The 20950-nt window shown below is 40.9% G+C and overlaps 1 protein-coding gene across 2 annotated transcripts; it reads right to left on the bottom strand.

The window, feature by feature from the left end:
• Positions 1-176: 176 nt before the first annotated feature.
• Positions 177-19229, bottom strand: DNAJC21 (DnaJ heat shock protein family (Hsp40) member C21). 2 transcript variants are annotated; one of them, XM_032794837.2, is made up of 13 exons: positions 19061-19229; positions 17510-17603; positions 16706-16829; positions 15765-15887; positions 11796-12100; positions 9369-9520; positions 8879-8966; positions 8429-8587; positions 7637-7676; positions 5931-6124; positions 3738-3844; positions 1876-1951; positions 573-660 (listed from the first exon to the last, which is right to left on the bottom strand). In XM_032794837.2, the coding sequence occupies exons 1-12, from the start codon at positions 19155-19157 to the stop codon at positions 1896-1898; spliced, it is 1539 nt and encodes a 512-aa protein (XP_032650728.1). In that variant the 5' UTR covers positions 19158-19229; the 3' UTR covers positions 573-660; positions 1876-1895. The 2 variants fall into 2 exon arrangements, with proteins under 2 accessions (XP_032650726.1, XP_032650728.1); XM_032794835.2 differs by lacking the exon at positions 3738-3844 and having other exon boundaries at positions 177-660.
• Positions 19230-20950: the final 1721 nt, after the last annotated feature.

Genomic DNA, 20950 nt, shown 5'->3' with positions numbered 1-20950 from the left:
GGGCCTTAATGTGCATCACACCCTAGATAGGAACTAGGGTCCCACAGGGAACCCTAGAGAAACTTAAAAACTTCTGTCTTAGATTTTTATGTGGTCTATCATGGACAGATGGTCAGAGACAGACACCTGTCCATCTCAATTCATATTAGATGACCTCTGTACAATAAAAAAAGAACAACATGTTAAAATAATTTATTTTCTCCCCCTGTACACTTTCATTCATACAAGTCCCACTGGGTATCGATGACAACCAGCTTTAAGAATGTGTGTTATTTTTTCCAAGACTTTAAAGCCCCTGGAATGGCAAGATGAAATTCAGTTGATAAAAAATTAAATTTTTGCACAAGATAAAAATATTTTCCCACATAAACTGCCGCAGACCCGAGAACTGCTTCCCAATTTAATTTAGAGTGTAGGATTCCTGTCCGTTGGTTTTGAGTGTTTTCTTCAGATATGCTTCCAAAAACAGAAGTTTAATACAATCGAGATGTCCTATCTGTTTTTACGTTTCTCTTTTTTGCTTCTGCTATTCCCAGCACCATTTGCAGCTGGTGCTTGCATTGCTTTTGCATGGCCTGTAGCCTTTAAGTGTTCAAACAGTTTATTCCGGGACTGAAATTCACAATTGCAGGTTATACAGTGGATAGGAATATCTTCATTCTGGTAGGAGAAAAAAAATACAATGCTTTATGTTAGTAGATACTATGGAAACAATATAACTATTTTATTGTTTTACTGGCCAAGGAAGAGTGCATATTAAACAGTTACCATTTATTTTTTTTACAAATAGCTAACCTCTGATGGATAATAAGCATGAATGATTCATTCAGGAAAATGTGAACATCAACTCTTTTTGAACATTTGAAAAGTGTCCTATGGCAAATAATAAGAAGTACTGAATGGAGCTTAAGTACCAAATAGGCTCCTAAATGAACTACGGATCTGCAAGAAACACCAAGATTTGAAACCGTGTCCCCGAAAGCACAACAACTAAGCATATTAGTTTTTTCTTGGGCTCTCATCTTTTAAAGCAAATTTTAACTTCTTATATTTCCCAGTTTTTTCTTGTTAAATAATTTTCATACTAGCAGAAAAGACTAATGTTTGTTTAAAGTCGAGTGACTGTAGGCATTTCAGAAAATTAACATGTGAAGGAATAAGACTGATGGCACTTTTTTTTTTTTAAACCATGAACATGTATATCTAACTCTCCTTGTCTGTAAATTTCTATTATTAAGGACAGAAAATTTTTTGGGTAGATGGTGATTAGCAGCAGTTACCAAGTTAAATCTAATCCTTCCAGACCTACTTACAAATAACACAATGGGGCTCCAACCTGGCTGAGGCCTCTAGGTGCTACTGAAACGGTTTCATAGTAATGGCCTAGGTTGTTTAAGGAGATAGCCAGGCCATTATTTTTAAACTAAATTGCATTAGTACCTAACACAGCTAACTAGGCTGGGAGTCCCCATTGCTCTAGGTACCATACAATCATATCGTGACAACAGCTCATTTTTTCCCCACATAGAGAGGCCCGAAGACACATTTAAGTTTAGATGGATCTAGAAGTCCAAGATAGACGTCTGTAGAAGACTATCCTAGATTAAGCTGAAATATTTAGCTTTGAAGATAAAACTCTTTTCCTCCAAAGAAAATAATTTATTTCCAATTTTCTTAGATTTTGGTAAATATGCATAAACAGGAAGTGTCTTATGGACAAATACATGAAACACACAGGCAAAAGCAGCTTTCGAGAACAGGAGAAGAGTGTCAGGAGTTGGAAAACTACCAGACCAAAAAAAGTCATTTGTTTTTAAGACATTATACTGTTTACCAGCCATTGAGAATCTGTAGTTTTAAATACTTTCCACATACCTTATCTTGAAGCTCTGAAGTTACCTTAACAGATTTTTTTGTATCCTTGGTTCTCTTTCCTTTAGGCTTAGGGATGCTGAAAATACAAGAGTGTTTAAGATTTCAGATTACCTGTCATCACACTGAACCAAGTTTCTCCTATGAACACATTCAGCAGAACTGATAGTTTTAAATTACTAAGGCTGTTACATCTCATGGTCCACTGACTTCAATGGGTACTGGACTGGCTGATATTTAAACTTTTTAATGTTTTGCACAAACTAGTGTTTGACCCACTTTCCTAAATTCAGTTTTTTGGTCATCATTAATTTCTGCTTAATAAATAACCTTGTTTGTCTGATTCACTACTTGGACGATTCCCTTTCACCCTGTGCAGTTACTCTAACGGAAGTCACATATCAGAGGGATAGCTGTGTTAGTCTGGATCTGTAAAAGCAGCAAAGAGTCCTGTGGGACCTTATGGACTAACAGACATATCGGAGCATGAGCTTTCGTGGGTGAATACCCACTTCGTTGGATGCATCTAATGGAAGTGACTGCTATAGTTAAAAGTGCACACTGTTCTCCATTCTAACCCATTTCAGAGCATTGTAATGTTCTGAAACTTGCCTGCAGGACTGATATATATATATTCCAGGCTTGGAATTTGTCCAAAAGTGAATTTTATTGTATTCATAGGCACAAGGTCTGAGCAAAATTGGTTCAACTATTTGAGAACAAGTGAGGGGAAACAAAACGAACTTTAGATTTCTTTTAATGCTAACAGATTTGTAATCAGCTAGAGTTGGGCATTAGAGCTGGAAGTAGCCTGCGCAGAGGAAACATGCCTTTGTGTGTGTTTTGGTTTGGACCAAATGTGAGCTTTCACAAAAAAGCGCATGCACAGGGTCTTACAGGTTTGCTGGGAAAGGGCGCACTATACAAGTGACTATACATAACTTTGCTGTGTACTGAAAACGTAAGGAAGGTGAAGCAGCAGTTGTTTCATTCACTTCACTTCCTTAAAGCTGGAGAGTAAGGGAGGTAAGGATTCCACAATGCTTAGTGCATAACTAAGGCTATATTTTAGTCATGGGTATTTTTAGTAAAAAGTCATGGACAGATCACAGGCATTAAACAAAAATTCACAGTCTGATCTGCCGAGGACTTACACTATATACCCCTGACTAAAACTTGGGCTGGGGGGCTGCAGGTGCTATGGGGCGAGTAGTCCAGGGGGCGGGGAGGAGGTGGTGGCAGTGGCCTAGGACCCCCATTGGTGCTGATGGGGGGAGAGCAGGTAGTGGCACATAGCCCAGGACCCCTGCTGGTGCTGGAGAGGGTTGGCAAGGCTGGCAGGCTCCCTATGTCCTTGCAGCTACGAGGTGGAAGGGAAGACCGGGGGAGTCTGCATGCTGCCCCTGCCATGAGCACTGGCTCTGCAGCTCCCATTGGCTGGGAACCGCAGCCAATGGGAGCTGTGGGGGCGGCACCTATGGGCAGGGTCATCTAGCAGAGCCCCCTGGCCCCTCTGCCTAGGAGCTGCAGAGACATGCCGGTTGCTTCCAGGGAGGCCCCCAAGGTAAGCACCACCCCACACCCCAATCCCCTACCCTAGCCTTGAGACCCCTCCTACACCCAAACTGCCCCAGCCACAGCTGGCCCAGGACCTGCTTGATCTGCTCAGGCAGCCCTGGAGCCAGCCACAGTGGACGCTGCAAAAGTCACAGAATCCATGACAGACACGCAGCTTTATGCATAACTTTCAACATAACTTTACAGGAATGTCTTCCTGCTGCTAAACTGTTTGCATAAAGTTTTCCATAGAAGTGTCTGCACATCAGAATACTCAGACATGAGAACTGGCAAAAGTGGTGCTTAACTGTGCAGTATCTTGAATAAAGTGTCACTTTTCACAGTGGAAGGAGGTAAACAGCAGATCTCCAAAGCTCGGTACTGACCAGTGCTGTTCAACATATTAATAAATGATCTGGAAAAAGGGGGTGAATAGTGACATGGCAAAGTTTGCAGATGATACAAAATTACTCAAGATAGTTACGTTCAAATCTGAATGCAAAGATTTACAAAGGGTCCTCACTAAACTCAGTGATAAAATAGCAGATGAAATTAAGCACTGATAAATGCAAAGGAATGCACATTGGAAAACATAATCCCAACAAATGCAAAATGATGGGGCCTAAATTAGCTGTTACCACTCAAAAGAGATCTCGAAGTCAGCATGGAAAGTTCTCTGAAAACATCTGCTCAATGTGCAGTTACAGTCAAAAAAGCTAGCGAATGTTAGGAATTGTTAGGAAACAGATCGATATAGAAATATATAAAGCCAATATTTTCATATGTTCAATACTGTGTGCTGCTGTGGTCGCCCCATCTCAAAAAAGATGCATTAGAACTGGAAAAAGTAAAGAAAAAGGCAACAAAAATTATTAGGGATATGGAACAGCTTCCATATGAGAACAGATTAAGAAGACTGAGACTGTTCAGCTTGGAAAAAGGGATGAGTAAGGGGGGATATGACAGTCTACAACATCATGAATACTATGGAGGAAAGTGAATAAGGAAGTCTTATTTACTCCTTCACATAAGAACTTCGGGTCACCCAATGATACTAATAGACAGAAGGCTTAAAACAAACAAAAGGAAGTACTTCTTCACATGCATCAGTCAACCAGTGGAACTTGTTGCCAGTAGATGTTGTGAAGGCCAAAAGTATAACTGGATTAAAAAAAAAAGAACTAGATAAATTCCTGGAGAATAGGTCGATCAATGGTTATTAGCCAAGATGGTCAGGAATGAACTCTGGGTATCCCTAAGCCTCTGACTGCCAAAAGCTGGTACTGGACAACAGGGGATGGATAACAGTAATTGCCCTATTCCGTTGATTCCCTCTGAAGTAATTGGCACTGGCCACCATTGGAAGACAGGATACAAGGACAGATGGACCATTGGTCTAACCCAGTATGGCCATTCTTATGTTAAATAGTTACTATTGATGGAATATTTCACTTAAGTTGAAATGCATAATGTATGATTTGTACATTTTTTCCACTCAGCTTGTTTTTTAAACATTTAAAACCTTTGTTCCACTTGCTCCAGCCAAAAACTAAGCCTGTAAACAAAGTTCTAATTTTACAAAAATGAGTATGTTAGTATAAACAAGACTGCTGCCTATACCCAGTTGCAGTGGTTCTCAATCACGGGGGTACGCAGAGTCTTTCAGAGATACATCCAGTCACCTAGATATTTGCCTAGTTTTACCACAGGCTACATAAAAAGCACTAGCAAAGTCAGTACAAACTAAAATTACATACGGACAATAACTTGTTTATCCTCTATATACTATACACTGAAATGTAAGTACAATATTTATATTTCAATCTATTTATTTTATAATCACATGGTAAAAATGAGAAACTAAGCAATTTTTCAGTAACGGTGTGCTGTGACGCTCTGTATTTTTATAGCTGCTTTTGTAAGCAAGTAGTTTTTAAGTGAGGTGAAACTTGGGGTATGTAAGATAAATCAGATTCCTGAAAGGAGTAAAGTAGTCTGGAAAGGCTGAGAACTACTGCCCTCTTGCGGTGACTTTTTGGATAACTATGAAGAATATCTTTACAATTAATGCCCAGAACCACTCATCAAGTTGCTACACAGTTAACAGAATGAGGTTTTTAAAGGCACAAACATGAGTTAAGTGCTTAAATCCCATTTGTGCCCCTGCCAGTTTCCCCTGTAAGACATTATAAAATCCAATTGTTAACAGCAAAACAAATAACTTATTTACAAAATTAGCATATTTGCTAAAAAGATGGTTTGTCTGGATACTGGTTGTTTATTAAATGTGGGGTACTTATTTGCAATCTAAAGCCACTGCCAATTTAGGAACCAATTCTAACTGATACCAGTTTTACTCTGACATAACTCAATTTCAGTGGAGTAGCTTTCAGTTTACACTGGTGAGAGAAAATTCAGGCCTTTAAAACATGGACGATTAAACTAAAGAATGCAACAAAGTAAGCCATATATTATGAGTCATCACAAAGTGATACTGTTACCTTTTTGCTTCACTTTTTGGTTCATTAACTTCATCTACAGTTTCTGCAGCACTTGTTTTTTCAGAAGCAGTATTTCTTTGGCTAACATTTTCCAATTCTTCTGTTATGCTATCCTCCTGGTCTGCACTGTCAGCTTCTTTTTGTTCAACTGTAGCATCATCTGTACTTTTGTTGTTGAAAGAGTCTTCATACGTCTATCCAAAACGGAAAAAAAATGTATTTATTACTCCAAGATAATGAGTTGGCAACTGTGTATACAATTGCAGATTTAACAATTAAACAATTTGCCTCAATGAAAATCTAGCTTGCCTATTTTTACACTGATATTTTGTGAGAGACGCAGTGAGGTGAAGAGAACTGAAGTTTTGGCTGTAGCATTTTGAGAAAGAATCAGCCTGTGATGAAGAGAAGAAAGCCGAAGAGTCTTTATCAAAGATCTAAGACTCACAGCTCAGACTTTGCAAGAACCCATAGCACACAGCCGTTAAGGCATAAAGAAGGGAGGACGGAATGATCTATACATCAAAACAGCTAACAATTTTTTTTGTAATTCTGTATTTGATTCTATGAGGTCCATTATTAAAGTTGCCCAACAATTCCCATTAAAAGACCTTGTTTTCAATTGCTTATCACTGCCAAACACTTAAGCATTTGGGCTGAAATCTTCCATTCCAGGTGTTAGTCCCTGGAAAATTTCAGCCAAAACAATACAACTGTTACCCAGATAGACAAGAGTCAAGGACAACTGAGGCAACCAGATAACGGATTCTCTCACCCTAAGCAACACTGAAAGGGTAACAATTAGAATTGTACTGGGTGGAAGTGGGGTGCTGGGAGACGAGAGAAGGAGAATCAGTACACTAACAACTTTAGTAAACTCAGACAAAAGTAGCTTACCAAGATTGCAAGTAAACTAAAGCTACAAGAGAACATCACTAATTTGCATGGATGTGGAAAGGCCCAGTACAGATTATTGAATTTTGTGGATTACCTGAGTGCTGTTGGCAAAGTTAGTGCATAGTATTGTGCTTCTTCTGGGGCCAGTGGATTAGCTGCAAACCATCTCTGACTATACCTCTAGCACTCAAAACTGCCTCTCAATCTTAAACAAAAATAGAAGATTATATATTGGACAATAGTTGGCCATATTGTCAGAGCTGAGTGATGGTTTTCTGAGCAATACGCATAGAACAGTTTCCTGAATGGAAGCCAGCAACCTGTTCCATCTGAGAGAAAAGATGGTCTGGTAGTTAGGGCATTAGACTAGGATTTACAAGATGAGAGTTTAGCTCCCTGCACTTCCACAGGCTTACTGTGTAACCCTGGGCAAGCCACAAGCATAGAGAGGCTGTCAAATGGGGCTAATAGCACTGCCCTAGCTCACAGGGGTGTTGTGAGGATAAATGCACCAAAGATTGTGAAGTGCTCTGATACTACAATAATGGGCGTTACACAAGTACCTGTGTTAAAACAGATACGGAGTCAAGAGTGTTTCTGAAAACAATGGACTCATTGAGAAATACACCAGTCAATTAGATATAATAAATTTAGCAGCTTTTTCCAGTCTCTAGAATTCCTAATTCCTTCAATTTTTGACGCTATTGGAAAGCTAGGTCAGAAGACCACAGAAATAGCTAACCAAGTCTTATATAGCTTCCTTAGATTTTCAATAGAGCCATAGAAAGAGATTTTGTGTAACTCCATACCGTCATTGTTTTATGTTTCTTTTTCTTCTTCTTGGAGAGTCTGTAAAAGTAAGAGTGAAGAGTTGAATACATTTTTAGATTGCCAATATTGTATTTTAGAAAGGTTAAAAACTAATAATTCTATGCTACATTTTATGTGATAATAGTTCTGATCTCACTTGTATCACAAATGCAACAGGAAGTCATGGCTAGAGAAAACACTGTCAGACTCCTGAAGTGAAAACAGTTAGTTTTTTTGTGCGCAGTTTATGGTATTTAGTGATGTGTCTGTAGATTTCTTGCTCAAACTGAATCTGAAAACCCTGATCCTTAATGACTGGATATTCAGGAACCAGCTCAATCATAAGCATAGTGCAGCTTCTAAAATATGCTGCATCTTGCATAAACTAGCTTCCAATTAACTGAAGCAAACAAGTTTTCTAGGCTAGTCTCAGTGCCTGACAATGCTGTACCTACACAACAAACATTCAGCCCGTAACAAGGTCTCCTGTTTTAAAATATTAACATCTTTGCTTTGCCTTGGCATTTACTTTCTATAAAGCCAGCAAATAAGTAGTGGGAGACCATTATCCTACAATAGTCCATTCCACTGATATTAAAAATCTACTTTTTTGTGTTGGGAAACTGATGCAAAGAGATATTTTAACAACTTGTGCAGTACAATTAAATGAGTCCTGATGTGATCATATGCCTATCCCAGGGCTCTTTTTCAGAGCCTCATAAAGACCACTATTATGTAGCCTAACTATAACAAATGCTACAGTAAGTGTAAACAATCTATTTTTAAGGTACTTCTGTTTGGGTGTTTCTTCCATTTCTTCATCTTCTCTGGTATTCACTTCATTTTTGTCATCTGTAGATACAGAAAATTCCTCCTCCTCCTCCTCCAGCTGTCGCCGTAACAGCGCTACCATCTCTCGATGCTTCTTTGACTTTTCATGGTTCTTCATTCTATGAGGAGCAGTAGATAATTTCTACACTATGAATCATGAGCAATTGATACTCTAAGCAAATTTTATTTCATTTACATATAAAGGTCTCTGATCAATGACAATGGTTAATTCCTTTCAGTGTTCACAGTAGGAAATTCTAATACCAAAAAAACCTACTTGAATGAAAAGGGTTGAGCCTTTCAAAGCCACCTAGGGCATGTGGATGCCCAAATACCATTACAGTGGATTAACTTTAATGGGTATTGGATGTCCAGATAACCTAAGTGAGTCTGAAAGAAACAAAACTTACGCTTTCTCGGTCTTTAAGGATTTGTCACAAGCAGGGCAGTACAAGTCATCATAAAATTCAACACCTTCAGCTTCATCACTCAGTTTATCTGAAAAGGGAAGGGGAAGGAAATTGGCTGAGTGATTCTTAGGAGATATGAGTAATTAAAGAGACAGCATGCTTTCAACAATGCCCATTCAAGCCCTTTAGGATTACTGAAGTGTGCAGCGTGATAAGATCTCTCTAAATAATCTGTTCCTTCCCTGCACAACCACAAATAAACATCCATTACTAAACATGAAGATAAGTGTTCGAAAGGAGAACAAAACACTGTGGGACTAAACTTTTTCCTTAATTAGCTCAATTGAAGTAAGTGGTGCATGCCAGCAGGGAATCCGGACTTAAGCCTCAAGGATTTGAATGCAGCTATATGGTTATGTACATACAAATATGGAGCAACTGCAAGGTCTTTTACAGGTATCAAATCAAAAATACATTAACAGACCCTTACCATCTATTCCTTCTCTTGGCTCCTCCTCTCTTTCCTCTTCCTCGTCAGATCCATCTCCAAATTCCTTTTCATACTGTGCTTCCATCTGCTGCAATTCTCTCTCTAGATCAGACATAGCTATCCAGCTCTGCTCTTTATATTGCTCACCAAGCCTTTAAGCAGAATACAATAACTTTTTATATTTCAGAGAATTTAGTGGTAACAGTGTTTTATTTATTTGGTCATGTTCACTTATTTAAAAAGAAAACCCCTGAGCTGTCTTGTCTCAACCAAATCCAACACACCAGTAACTAGTTTCTTTGCAGGGACTGGGAAACAGAACAGATAGGTTGTGAGTGTCTGATTTATATAACTACTGTACAATTACTCCTCAACAGCTGTACTTCAGCTATTCAGATCTTCGCTCCAATTGCCTTCCGCACTCAATTTTCAAGCTCTTTGCCTGCAGCAAAACCATCACTTGGGCTTCATTACCTTCAGTGGGGAAAAAAAAAAATCCACTCTATTAAAAACAGCCAGAAACAACGAGAGTGGGCCTATGCATTTGCTGGAAAGAAGAATGGTTAAATATTTAAGCTGCTTTCCCTGCCTCTTTCCAGACAGGCAAGGCTTTTATGCCAGGAATATATTTTGTGTTTACAGTGAGAGAACCCTAGTGCCCTGCTCCTAATTCACTTTTGAAATATAAACAAAATATATTGCACTTAGCCCAGGGAGAGTATTTCTTTTGGACCTGAGGGGAGCAAAAGACAAACGTGATGAGAGAGTGGGGAAAGAAGGGCAAAATGATGTGTCCCCCTCCCCAAGTTTACCTTTTAGCAGTCTGAGTTTAACAGCTCATTGTTTTACACAAGTTTGTTCTTTTCATTTAAAATGAAAATCAAAAATTTTTGTTAATGTGCAGATATTCTGAGTTGATAGGAATCATCATGGGCTAATAAACTCCTCACCTTCAGAGATATATGATTATTACCAAATGAGAAGCACCTTTCTTCTCAAGTTAATCAACCTTTAATCAGTCTTGTGCATTGTTTTCTCAGCAAAAATTTATCATGTTCTAAAGTGTTCCCAAAGTTTAAGAAATAAATTGGGGTATGAAGTTTATATCGTGCGATATTCTTGGCATGATGGTAAGCTAGTTAGTAAATCTGTCATAAAAACAACACTACCAAGCAGTTGGGCAAATGTAGCTTTTAAATGGTCTTAAAGTATAGACCCACGCAAAGCACACTGAATTCTAGACTAGATTACTGAAAAGGTACAAGCTACACAGCCAAGGTCCAAATCTAAGGAAAATGGTTGTAAACATTAATCAAACAGATGAAAAAAAGGCCTTTAAACACCAATGCTATTACGGATTGTGACAAAGTTCCTTCTCTACCTTGGTGGGTCTTGCGCTTATTGGCAGATTTGCCTGCCTCACAGATTCACCCTGTTGGTCAGGAAAGAGCACAGAGACCTTCCCCTCTGGTAGAAGCCACAGTCCAGGTCAATTCCTCCTGTGTTTCATCAGGAGTTGGGAAGACTGGGGAGAACCCAGGCCCGCCCTCTACTCCGGGTTCCAGCCCAGGGCCCTGTGGATCACAGCTGTCTATAGTGCCTCCTGGTACAGTTGCGCGACAGCTACAACTCCCTGGGCTACTTTCCCATGGCCTCCTCCCAACACCTTCCTTATCCTCACCACCAGACCTTCCTCCTGATGTCTGATAACACTTGTACTTCTCAGTCCTCCAGCAGTATGCCTACTCACTCTCAGCCTCTTGCATGCCTCTTGCTCTCAGTTCCTCTCACACACTTCCTCTCCTCTGGCTCCCTCTGGCCTGAGGGGAGTGAGCCCTTTTATAGCATCAGAGGGGCCTTAGAGTCAGGTGCTTAACAGCCTCACTTGACTCTTTGCAGGTTAACTGGAGTCAGGTGTTCTCATTAGTCTGGAGCAGCCTCTGCTCTGGTCACTCAGGGAACAGAAAACTGCTTATCCAGTGGCTAGTATATCTCCCTTCTACTACTCTGCTGTTCTCAACTGGCCTGGGTCTATCACAGGATACAAAATGTCCCTCAACTGCGATACTCTGTGATAAAGGAACTCCCACCCCCTCCCATTCCACTTATACTCAGCATACTTCTGCCAACCTGCTACCACCTTTGTTTTGTGGATTATCTGGCATTGAAGACTTTGGAAACAATAAAATACTGATTATTAAAACTTATTTCATATTTCTTTACTATCCACAAGGTGCTGGGTACAAGGAGGATTGTTTCTGCCATAAGCAGCTCAGACTACAAATCTCAGACTTAAGGACAAAAGTTCGCAATGCCAACATTTACTCTTTAAAACAATGTAAGCTGCAGGTGGTAAAAATATGACCCAATATGAATCTCCCATGATTATTTCTCAGTTCCAAAATGCTTCCTTCGATATTTACATACTTAGCTTGTTTGAGTTTTTGCTGTCTCCGGAGCTCCTCTGCTTTCCTAGCTTTTTCTGCATTCTGTTCTTCTATGAGTTTTCTGTGTGCCTGTACTCTCTTATCTCTTTTACGAATAAAAGCCACTAGCTGACGAACCAGTTCATTCCTCTCCTTTCTTGCTTTGTCTCTAGTTTTCTTGTTCTCTTTCTCCATAGCTCGTTTCTCCCAACGGTTTGATGCCTGCCGTGTGTCATATTCCTCTTTCCAAGCAAAGTTCTTCTGAGTACAGAAACTCTGCCAGTAAGCATAAAAAGGATGGACTACCTGTTGAAAAAAAGGGAATTGGAAAAAGTTGTAAGACACCATGCCGAAAAAAAGCTACCAAAGATTATTTGGATGTTCATAGATAAACAAACTCCAGAGCCAGACAGGACCCTTACAATCATCTCATTTGACTTCCTGTATACTCAACCCATAGAATTTTTTCCAGGAGCTGGATTAAAGCATGTCTTTTAGATGGATATCTAATCTCATTTTAAAGACTCCAAGCGGTGCTGAATCCATCACCTCTCAGGATAAACTGCTCTATTGTTCAATTGCCCTCACTGGTAGAAAATTGCATCCAAGTTCAAGATCGAATTTGCTTAACTTGAACTTCCAGCCACTGGATCTTGTTATGCCTATTGAAAAGCCACCACTAATCACATATCTTTTGTGTGTGTAAATACCTACATACAGTGATCAAGTCACCTCTCACTCTCTCTTCAATAAGCTAAACAGCTTGAGTTCCTTAAGCTTCACATCATAAGGCTCCCCCACCCTTTTCTCCAAATGCTGGATCATTTTTGTGGTTCTCTTTTGAACTCTCTCTGGTATTTACACATTCTTGAAACACAGACACCAACACTGGACATAGCATCCTAGTACCGACCCTACCACCACTACTGTGTAGAAAAGCAAGATTACTTCCTTATTTCTGCATAATACAGTATTCCCTTTTTATCAGGATCACACTAGCCCTTTTAGCCTCAGCATTTCTGAGTGACTGCTGCCCAAGATGGTTTCCCACTCTGTTGGCATAAACTGCACTCTTGTTCCCTGGTGTGTTATCTTGCATTTAGCTGTATTAAAAGGTATTTTGTTCGATTGTGACCATTTAACCGGGTGATTCAGATGACTCCATAACAGTCATCAGTCTTCATCACTACTTATTACTCGACCAATCTGAGTCATCTGCAAATATAACCAGTAAAGATTTAACATCTAAATTGTTGATAAAAATATTGAATAGCACAGGATCAAGATCCTTGAGGGACTCTGCTAGAAAACTGCATCACTCATCGATGTCTCCCCACTAACAACTACATCTTGAGATCTGTCAGTAAGCCAACTTTTAATCCATCTAATGTATGCTGTTAGTTCCACATGCAAGTTTTTAAATCGAGATGTCATGTGGTTGTAAACCCAATGCCTTGTAGAAATTCAAGATATTTCTTACTATGTGGAAAAAGATTAAAATTTTACTGAAGCCAAGTTCCAAGTTCACACTAAGTTAATTAACAAAAGCTGCCATTGGTCTGTGGCATCAGTAAGGGGGTAGGTCTTTGGCCCAACAAGAGATAAGATGGTAGTGGAAACCACTCTTCTCTGTTACAATATTAACCAGTTAAGCATCATCTAGGTTTTCCTGTCAAGATATTGCTGGCAACTCCCACTGTAACAACTGCCATTAAAAAAATCTTTTTAGCCATTTATTAAGGAGATGCAAAAAACCCCACAGTTTATGCATCTGAAATGAAAATTACTAAGCCGTTTATTATGGCAATATCCGATATTCCTGTTGCCTCTAGAGAGTCATTTATAGGAAAAAGCCTCACTTGACAGTCTTAGATGGTATTCAATGCCCTTTCTGGAGGTAGCAAGAAGAGATTAGTTTAAATGGTTTTGAATTGTTGCTGCTGCTTTTGGAAGATCAATGCTGTTTCCTCCTTTCAGACAAAAGATGCACATGGAGAGAGAAAGAATAGCAAATTAAAAAAAAAATATAGCTTGTCTCTGGTGCTGATTTTCACTTGCAACCTTGCTGGTGGAGAAACACAGACCTAGAACATGGTCTTATTAGCTACTCTGAGACCTACCAAACTCATACCAGCTTTGGGCTGCTTAAGACATTGCTTTTAGGTGGCCTCTCCAGCCACAGGTTCACAGAAGTGTTGAGAAAGGTGCAGTCTTGGTCAGCTAAGTCCAACACTCAGAAAACAGAAGGTAGAGATAGATAGGAAAGAGGAAAAATGAGGTGGAGGAGGACAGTGACAGAGAAAGGGGGTGACAACAGGAACTCAAGGTTCGCACTCCAGGTTCACACCAGCTTTAACCAAGGCTCCTGAAAGCAGCATATCATCTGATTCCATCTTTCTGGCCCAGTCTGGTCAGAATACCTTCCAGGATCAGGATGATGAAGACCCAACAATGTCATGGTGGATCTCAAGGTCCCAGGCAATGGTGGCATTGTCAGTCAATGTTAAAAATTGTTTGCTTTAATCCATGGCTCCCACAGCTTCCACTTAGTGACCCCAGATAAAGAAGGTGAAAAATGGTGTGTCAATCTCATTCCATGAAAACATTTTGGTGAGTCACCCACAAACATTTCCTCCCATTTCTATAATTTTTAGCTCATTATGCCAACCCATCACTTGACTTGCAGCCTCAAAGACCCCTTATCACAGTCTAGTTTGTAACACGCTATTTGCTCCAACTTTTACAGACTTTCATAAACAATTTTCTCTAATAGTCTGTGTTAGGACTTTGATTATCTTGGGCAATACAGAGTACATGTCTCAATAGGCTAGAAGGTACATTAATATACCCATAGTGAAAATAGCATTACTGCAAATCAGGGACAAAATATTCCAGTGAAATGTGTTTTCATACTAGTTTTCATCTGATATGTACTAATTACTCACAACTGATTAAAATAATAATATAATTTAAATGTTAGGAGGAAGTATTACGAAGAGGTAAGCACAAGAAGGAACAGATTAGAATATGGATTTAGTGCCGATACTCTTAAGTGCTTACACAAGGAGCTGATTGCCAGCTTACTGGTTGAAGGCAGCATAAACATGCTAGTAGGTTCTGGGAAGAATTTTACAAAGGGAGATTTTTCAGTTGTTAGTTAGCATAGCAGAATGAAAGGATCAGCCTCTAGGAGAGGAAGTAAGACATGACAGAACAGCTGGGAGTATAGATGGTATCATGGAAGTATAAAGCAGGGGCACTACCATGAAAAGCCTTAGATGGCGGGAGAGATTTCAGCAGCAGTCAATTGTTGGTTATCCACTATATTGTGTATTTTGTGTTATGAAGTCAGCAAGTTTTACTTTTGTAATTGTGGTTTAATAAAATGGAAAAATTATATAAACACAAATACAGTCTCTTAATAAATAGTTACCACATCTTTAGGTATTCCTTGCTGTAATACATAGCATTTCAGAACACCAGCAAGGCTAGTTTCAATCAGACATCAATGATTAAATCTATCCTTTTATTTCTTAGGCCTGGTCTACACTTTAAACGTTACAGCTATAACTAAGCCAGTAATCAGTGAGTTTTTTTTAACCAACATAAATATGCCAGTATAAGGAGCTTTATACTAGTATATTCTATTTCGCTTCACTGAACTGGAATAAGCTATACTGATATAACCACTTTTATACTGGAATAACTGCATCTACACTAGGGGGTTTGACATTTTAACTATGTTGGCGTAGGTAAAGCAGCAAAAGGTTTAGTATGCACAAGGCATTAAATAAGAGCTTTTGGTCAGGCAGGGAAGGCTTTATGTACACATTGGGCCAGATTCAACTCTCAATAACATCGATGGGAGCCTTTCCTGTGATTTCAAAGAGAGATGGATTAAGCCCCAATTCCCAAGGATATTACAGTGTAAAAAACAGTTATTTAAATTTCCAAACGTTATGTATCTTACCTTATCATAATCACTCTGAGAGTATCCAAAAGTAGGGAATTCTTCAATATCTTCCTGAGATATATATTCCATCTCTTCCTTTGCAATATTTTCAAATACTTGACGATAGACTGCAAAGAACCCCTGAAATATACACCATTGTTAGTGAGAAATTAATTGTATGCCTACACAACTACAGAATTGAAATGATCAACTTCAGAGAAAGATCACTATTTAAATTCTACAGTAACACTTAAGTCAAAATAAAGACTCTGTATACCAAAATTAGGTAATTATGCCAGGCTCTAGGAGTCCTTCCAATTTTTATTTATTTAAATTTATTTATTTTAAAAAAACCAATCAACAAATACAAAAAATCCCATTGTGGCCCAAGCAGTTGTGTTGGACTAAGGCAGTAGAGAATTCCAAAGACAAGAACTGCCTACCAGCAGCTCTGTTATTATAAGTTAGGCGTGTTTCAGCTCATTGCCTATCTCCCTATGGTACTGCCATAGCTGCAATCTCTCAGGCAGGCATGTTCCAAACCATTTGGGCCTTTTTAGATCAACATTAACACCTTAAACTCAACCGAAGTTAATTGGCAACAAGTCCATACCCCAGAGCACTGGCATAATACCACTTTTTATATCCTAAAGCATTCCAACTTGTGAAACATTTCAGCATAATAGGATTGCACAGTGAAACCGAAGTGCCAGGGGATGCATTACATGTAAAGTGTTGCTATACAATTGTACAGCAGTATTGATTAAGGGGACATTTAAAACTGACTAAATATTAAATGCATATTTTCCTCCTCCACCCCCTTTTTAAAGTTTACCATAAACATTTTTCCATTTATGTTCGGTAATTTTAAGAATGGTGTATCAATGCACCAATTTACTTCCATTGCTTTTTTTTTTTTTAAAGTTTTAACTTGACTCAGTAGAGAGTCAGTTCATTACCTCTTCATCATCATCATATCCAGAGTAACAGTTAACAGTGAAGTAGCGCAGCAGATCCAAACTATCATCTTGATACTCTCCATCAAGCCCTCCCTTCAGCAGAGCTTCCCTGTGGTTATCATACCTAGCAGAAAACAAAATCAAGAACACACAACTTAAGAATCACTGAGATGAAAACCCAAGGCACTGTGGGACCTTCTAGTTGTTCATGGAATACCTATTACTTTTACTGTAATTCTTTTGGGAGACAGTTATCTAACATGTTTGAATAAGATGTTTCTTGAGGATTCCAAGAATGTGAATTACAGGTTCTACAGATCTCTAAACACATTCTCCAGGCCCTCCCCACTTTTATGCTGGTGTATGTCATTCGTTCTTTCAGTACGTGAAAAACTGAGAATAGTGCTTCCTGAGAAAGTAGCTAAATATATGATGCAAGCAGCTCACTGTTATCCAAGGAAGAAAAAAAGGTGCATGCAACTATAAACCTGGGACACATACTTGAGAGAGAACCAGAAGCAAAAACTATTTAACACACAACAAATCAATCCAGGAACACAATTTTTAAAAGGTGATTTCAAGTGTTCTTTGTTATAAGAATATGACTAATGTGTTCTGTAGCTGTAACCCCAGGACCTAACAGTTGCATACATCGTTACTGGTGGGAGAACCCTCTTAACTGGCTTAACCTCATAAGGAAATCACAAACGATTTCAAAGCGAGTGCTACCTAAGACAGGAATGCAGAATCAAGTCCTTTGTTAGATTGTCTTTCCTGCTCCACTGGCAGACAAATATTACTTACCATGCTCTTTCTTGAGGATCACTCAATACATCATATGCCGCTTGGATTAATTTAAACTGTTCCGCTGCTTCATCAGCATTTTCTAGATTTTTGTCTGCAATAGAAGTCATTACAATTTAAACCATAAAGATCATAGCAACACCTGGGGCTCATGTCACAAAGTAATTATTTAGGAAATCAGACAAATGAAGAAAAAAGTCAATTCAGAAGGACAACTCAAGGACCTTATGGGATGTATTGGGTACACCACAGTTTACTAAAATATGACTGCTGATCCAGCTTCATCTTTCATTAATGTTTCTCCTTCCACCATCACTCTGCCACATTAATAGCCATATTAAGAACAAGTCTGGAGAATTAATATTTATTTTCAGTATAACTTAAAGTGATACTGCTGCATGTAAAGAAACAATTAAAGGAACAATGTCAATTCCAATAAGAATTGCAAAATAATTTCAGATACTACACCTGTCTCTGAGTCTTCTTGCCAACTTCTGTTGTTTTTAGAATAAAGTTTTCCTATTTAAAAAGGAAGTGTACTCTTGCCTGTCACAGGTTGCAAACAAGTGACACTGAGCGCACAAAGCGAACAGGAAAAATACAAAAGACATTTTGAAAAGTCATCCTATGTGCAGTCTAGAAGGAACTGCTCCACAGGTCAGACTGGCAATGACCTTGGGGAGGTTTTGCCTTCCTCTACAGCATGGGATGCTTGCCAATATCATCTAGATGTATCTCACTTAATTCCCTGCCACTGCAGAGGTCTTGGACACTGACACACCTCAATCCCCCTAATTCTCTGCTTGTGGTACATAATATTTCAGTCTCCTGGGGGCTGTATTACTGTGGTTTAATTTTGGTTGCTGGGGTTGGTGTGCAGGTGCACAGTGGTGGCCCCTGATATACAGGAGATCAGACTAAATCTGGGGGCGTCGCTTCCGGCCTTAACCTCTGACTTGTCATGTCGCTTGTACCCCGCTAGGTACCACGCGAGGGAGACTTTCAGGGTGAGACTGGCCCTCTAAAGCAGAGATGAAGGGCCCCGAGAAGCCCCTGTCCTTCCTGCCCGCACACTTACTGCTGCGCTTCAAAGAGGGCGGAAACGAGGCTGGTAGATGAGGCAGGAGAAATACCCGTGAGATGGTATCGCCCCGCCGGGCTCCCCGCCCCGAACCCACATACCTGAGCGACGCCTCAATCTGGGGGGGAGGGGTAGCAGCCTCACCGGCCCGGCCCCGCCCGGCGATGGGAGCCCCGGGCTCAGCCAGTGGGACACAGGCCCTAGCTCCGGCCCCGCAGAGAACCTAGAGCCCATCGCGGCTCCGCCCGCTGCCCACCTGCCCTCGGCATGGGCCCGCCTGGCCTGGGGGGCGGGCCGCGCAGGGCCCTCTCTGAGCGGGGAGCGCTGGCGTGGCTGTAGCCCCCCGATGGTCCGGGCCGGCCCGGGACAGCCCCCGCAGGGCGGGTGGACGCCGGGTCCGGCGGGGGGAAAGGGGCGGCCCAGCATGGAGGAGCGGCCACGGGCGGCGCGGGGCCCCGAGCCCGGCGTACCTGGGTGCCAGCGCAGCGCCAGTCTCCGGTACGCCCGCTTCAGCTCCTCGTCCGAGGCGTCGCGCGCCAGCCCCAGCACCTCGTAGTGACACTTCATCGCGGCGCGTGGGGCCCAAGGAGCCGGCCCGGCTCCGCGCGAGGGGTACCCCAGCCGGTCTCGCCGCCGGCAGCGCACAGGGAGGGGCCGGAAGGCGCGCACAGGCCATAAAGAGATGAGGCCACCTCCCACTGCCGGCCGGGGAGGCGGGGCAGGAGAGAGCTGACCAGGGGGCGGGGCCACGAAGGGCGGGATGTCCCGTGGTGGGCTAGAATGTTAGGAGGGCCAAGGTTCTTGGCCGGTGGAAGTCTCGTGGTAGGGTGGGATATTGGGGTGAGAACGTTCCCTGGCAGTTGGCTAATAGAGATTGAGCACTGGCCCAGTGTGACCAGCTGTCCTGATTTTATAGGGACAGTCCTGATATTTGGGCCTTTGCCTTATATAAGTGCCTTTTACCCATACACACACGCTGCTGGATTTTCACAGTTGCTATCTGGTCACCCTAGCCTGGCAGTGGGAACCTCCTGGCTGCTTTAGAAGGGGTGAGTCGATATTCCCCCAGGTGAGCTCACAAAGCAATCAGGTGGGACTTGTGTCTGTTGTTTATTTTTTTTTACATGTATTAAAATTAACTTAAGACACTTTTTGAAGTTCCTGCGCACAGACTGTTAACACACAGCATCTGTGTTAGCTGAAGGCTGGGGAAAATACTCACATTAGTAAAAGGTTAAAAACAAAATGTATAGAAGTGACAAACAGCCCCAAGCTGTAGGACAGGCAACCACCTCTAATTAACTTCCTCTGTGGACTGGATGTTCCCTAATTGCCTATTGCAGGTTTGTTTTCACCTTCTTTGGGGCTAGCTGGTAATGACCCACCACTGTTAAAGATAGTTGGCACTAGATAGGCTCTGCAGTCCTTTTTTTAAAGAATGGTATCAGAAAACTAACAGTGCAGAGGAAGGGGTTAGCTCAATTGTCTGCCAGATGGGAGAGAGAATAAATATACTTCTGTAATAATGAGGTTTTAAGAACACCTGCTGATCCAGTGTTGGGAGACAAGTTCCCACCACACTTCTAGCATCCAGCCTTTTCCGTGGTACCCATGCAACCAGCTCAGCAGTCACTCAGGCTCCAGCAGGTCATTCATCTGTATCTGCAGTGCCAGAGTTCTGTCATCCTGACATGAATCTCTGGAAGGTAGAAGTATACATATAATCAGTGTGATTATCATGTGTGCATAACCTGATTGTGAAGAGAGCAGCTACCTTTTGGTTACTGTTGAGCAGTAGTCACAAGTAATGAGACTAAACAGAGAGGCATAATCCTCTATTCCAACATCTGTGACCCAATCTACACTACATAAACAACTGAAATTGAACTTTGCTGCAGCTTAACCAGGCTGAATCACAGTGTGGCTTAGTTTGTATAGATAGAGCTACACTACATTTGCAAGGATGTAGTTAATTTAGTTCTTTTGTAACAAAGTTGAGCCATAACCAAGTTTAGTAATCATTATAAAACTCTTGCAGTATAGACAAGGTCTACTTACAGCTAGGCGTTCTCATCATAATACTCTCCAGGCATCACTGGACAGCAGCAGCCAACCAGATTGCAAATTTACTCACTTGCCTAAAGACTTGTCATGTCTTGGTTTTTGGCTGCTCAGCCCTCCTCCAAACAATTTTTCCACTAATAGAACAAGCCCATGCTGTACAACCCACAGTCCTGTGATTGAATTCATTATTGGATGAAATTCTTTATTTGCACTGATTTAGCCGTCAGTGGCTAATGCCAAGCAACCTCTATGTAATAGGACATATTATCCCTTTAAGAGTGGACGGGGCCACAAGT

This window comes from Chelonoidis abingdonii, chromosome 6 (assembly GCF_003597395.2).
Source record: "Chelonoidis abingdonii isolate Lonesome George chromosome 6, CheloAbing_2.0, whole genome shotgun sequence".
NCBI lineage: Eukaryota > Metazoa > Chordata > Testudines > Testudinidae > Chelonoidis > Chelonoidis abingdonii.
Note: the sequence above shows the minus strand (reverse complement) of the source record. Positions and strands in the feature narration are given on the sequence as shown.

Coding starts and splice junctions, on each gene's coding strand:
- DNAJC21 (XM_032794835.2), bottom strand. CDS start 19,157: ATGAAGTGTCACTACGAGGTGCTGGGGCTGGCGCGCGACGCCTCGGAC. Junction 12,101..15,764: donor CTCAGAGTGATTATGATAAG/GTAAGATACATA, acceptor TTTTTTCAACAG/GTAGTCCATCCTTTTTATGC. Junction 661..1,875: donor CTTCAGAGCTTCAAGATAAG/GTATGTGGAAAG, acceptor TTCTCCTACCAG/AATGAAGATATTCCTATCCA.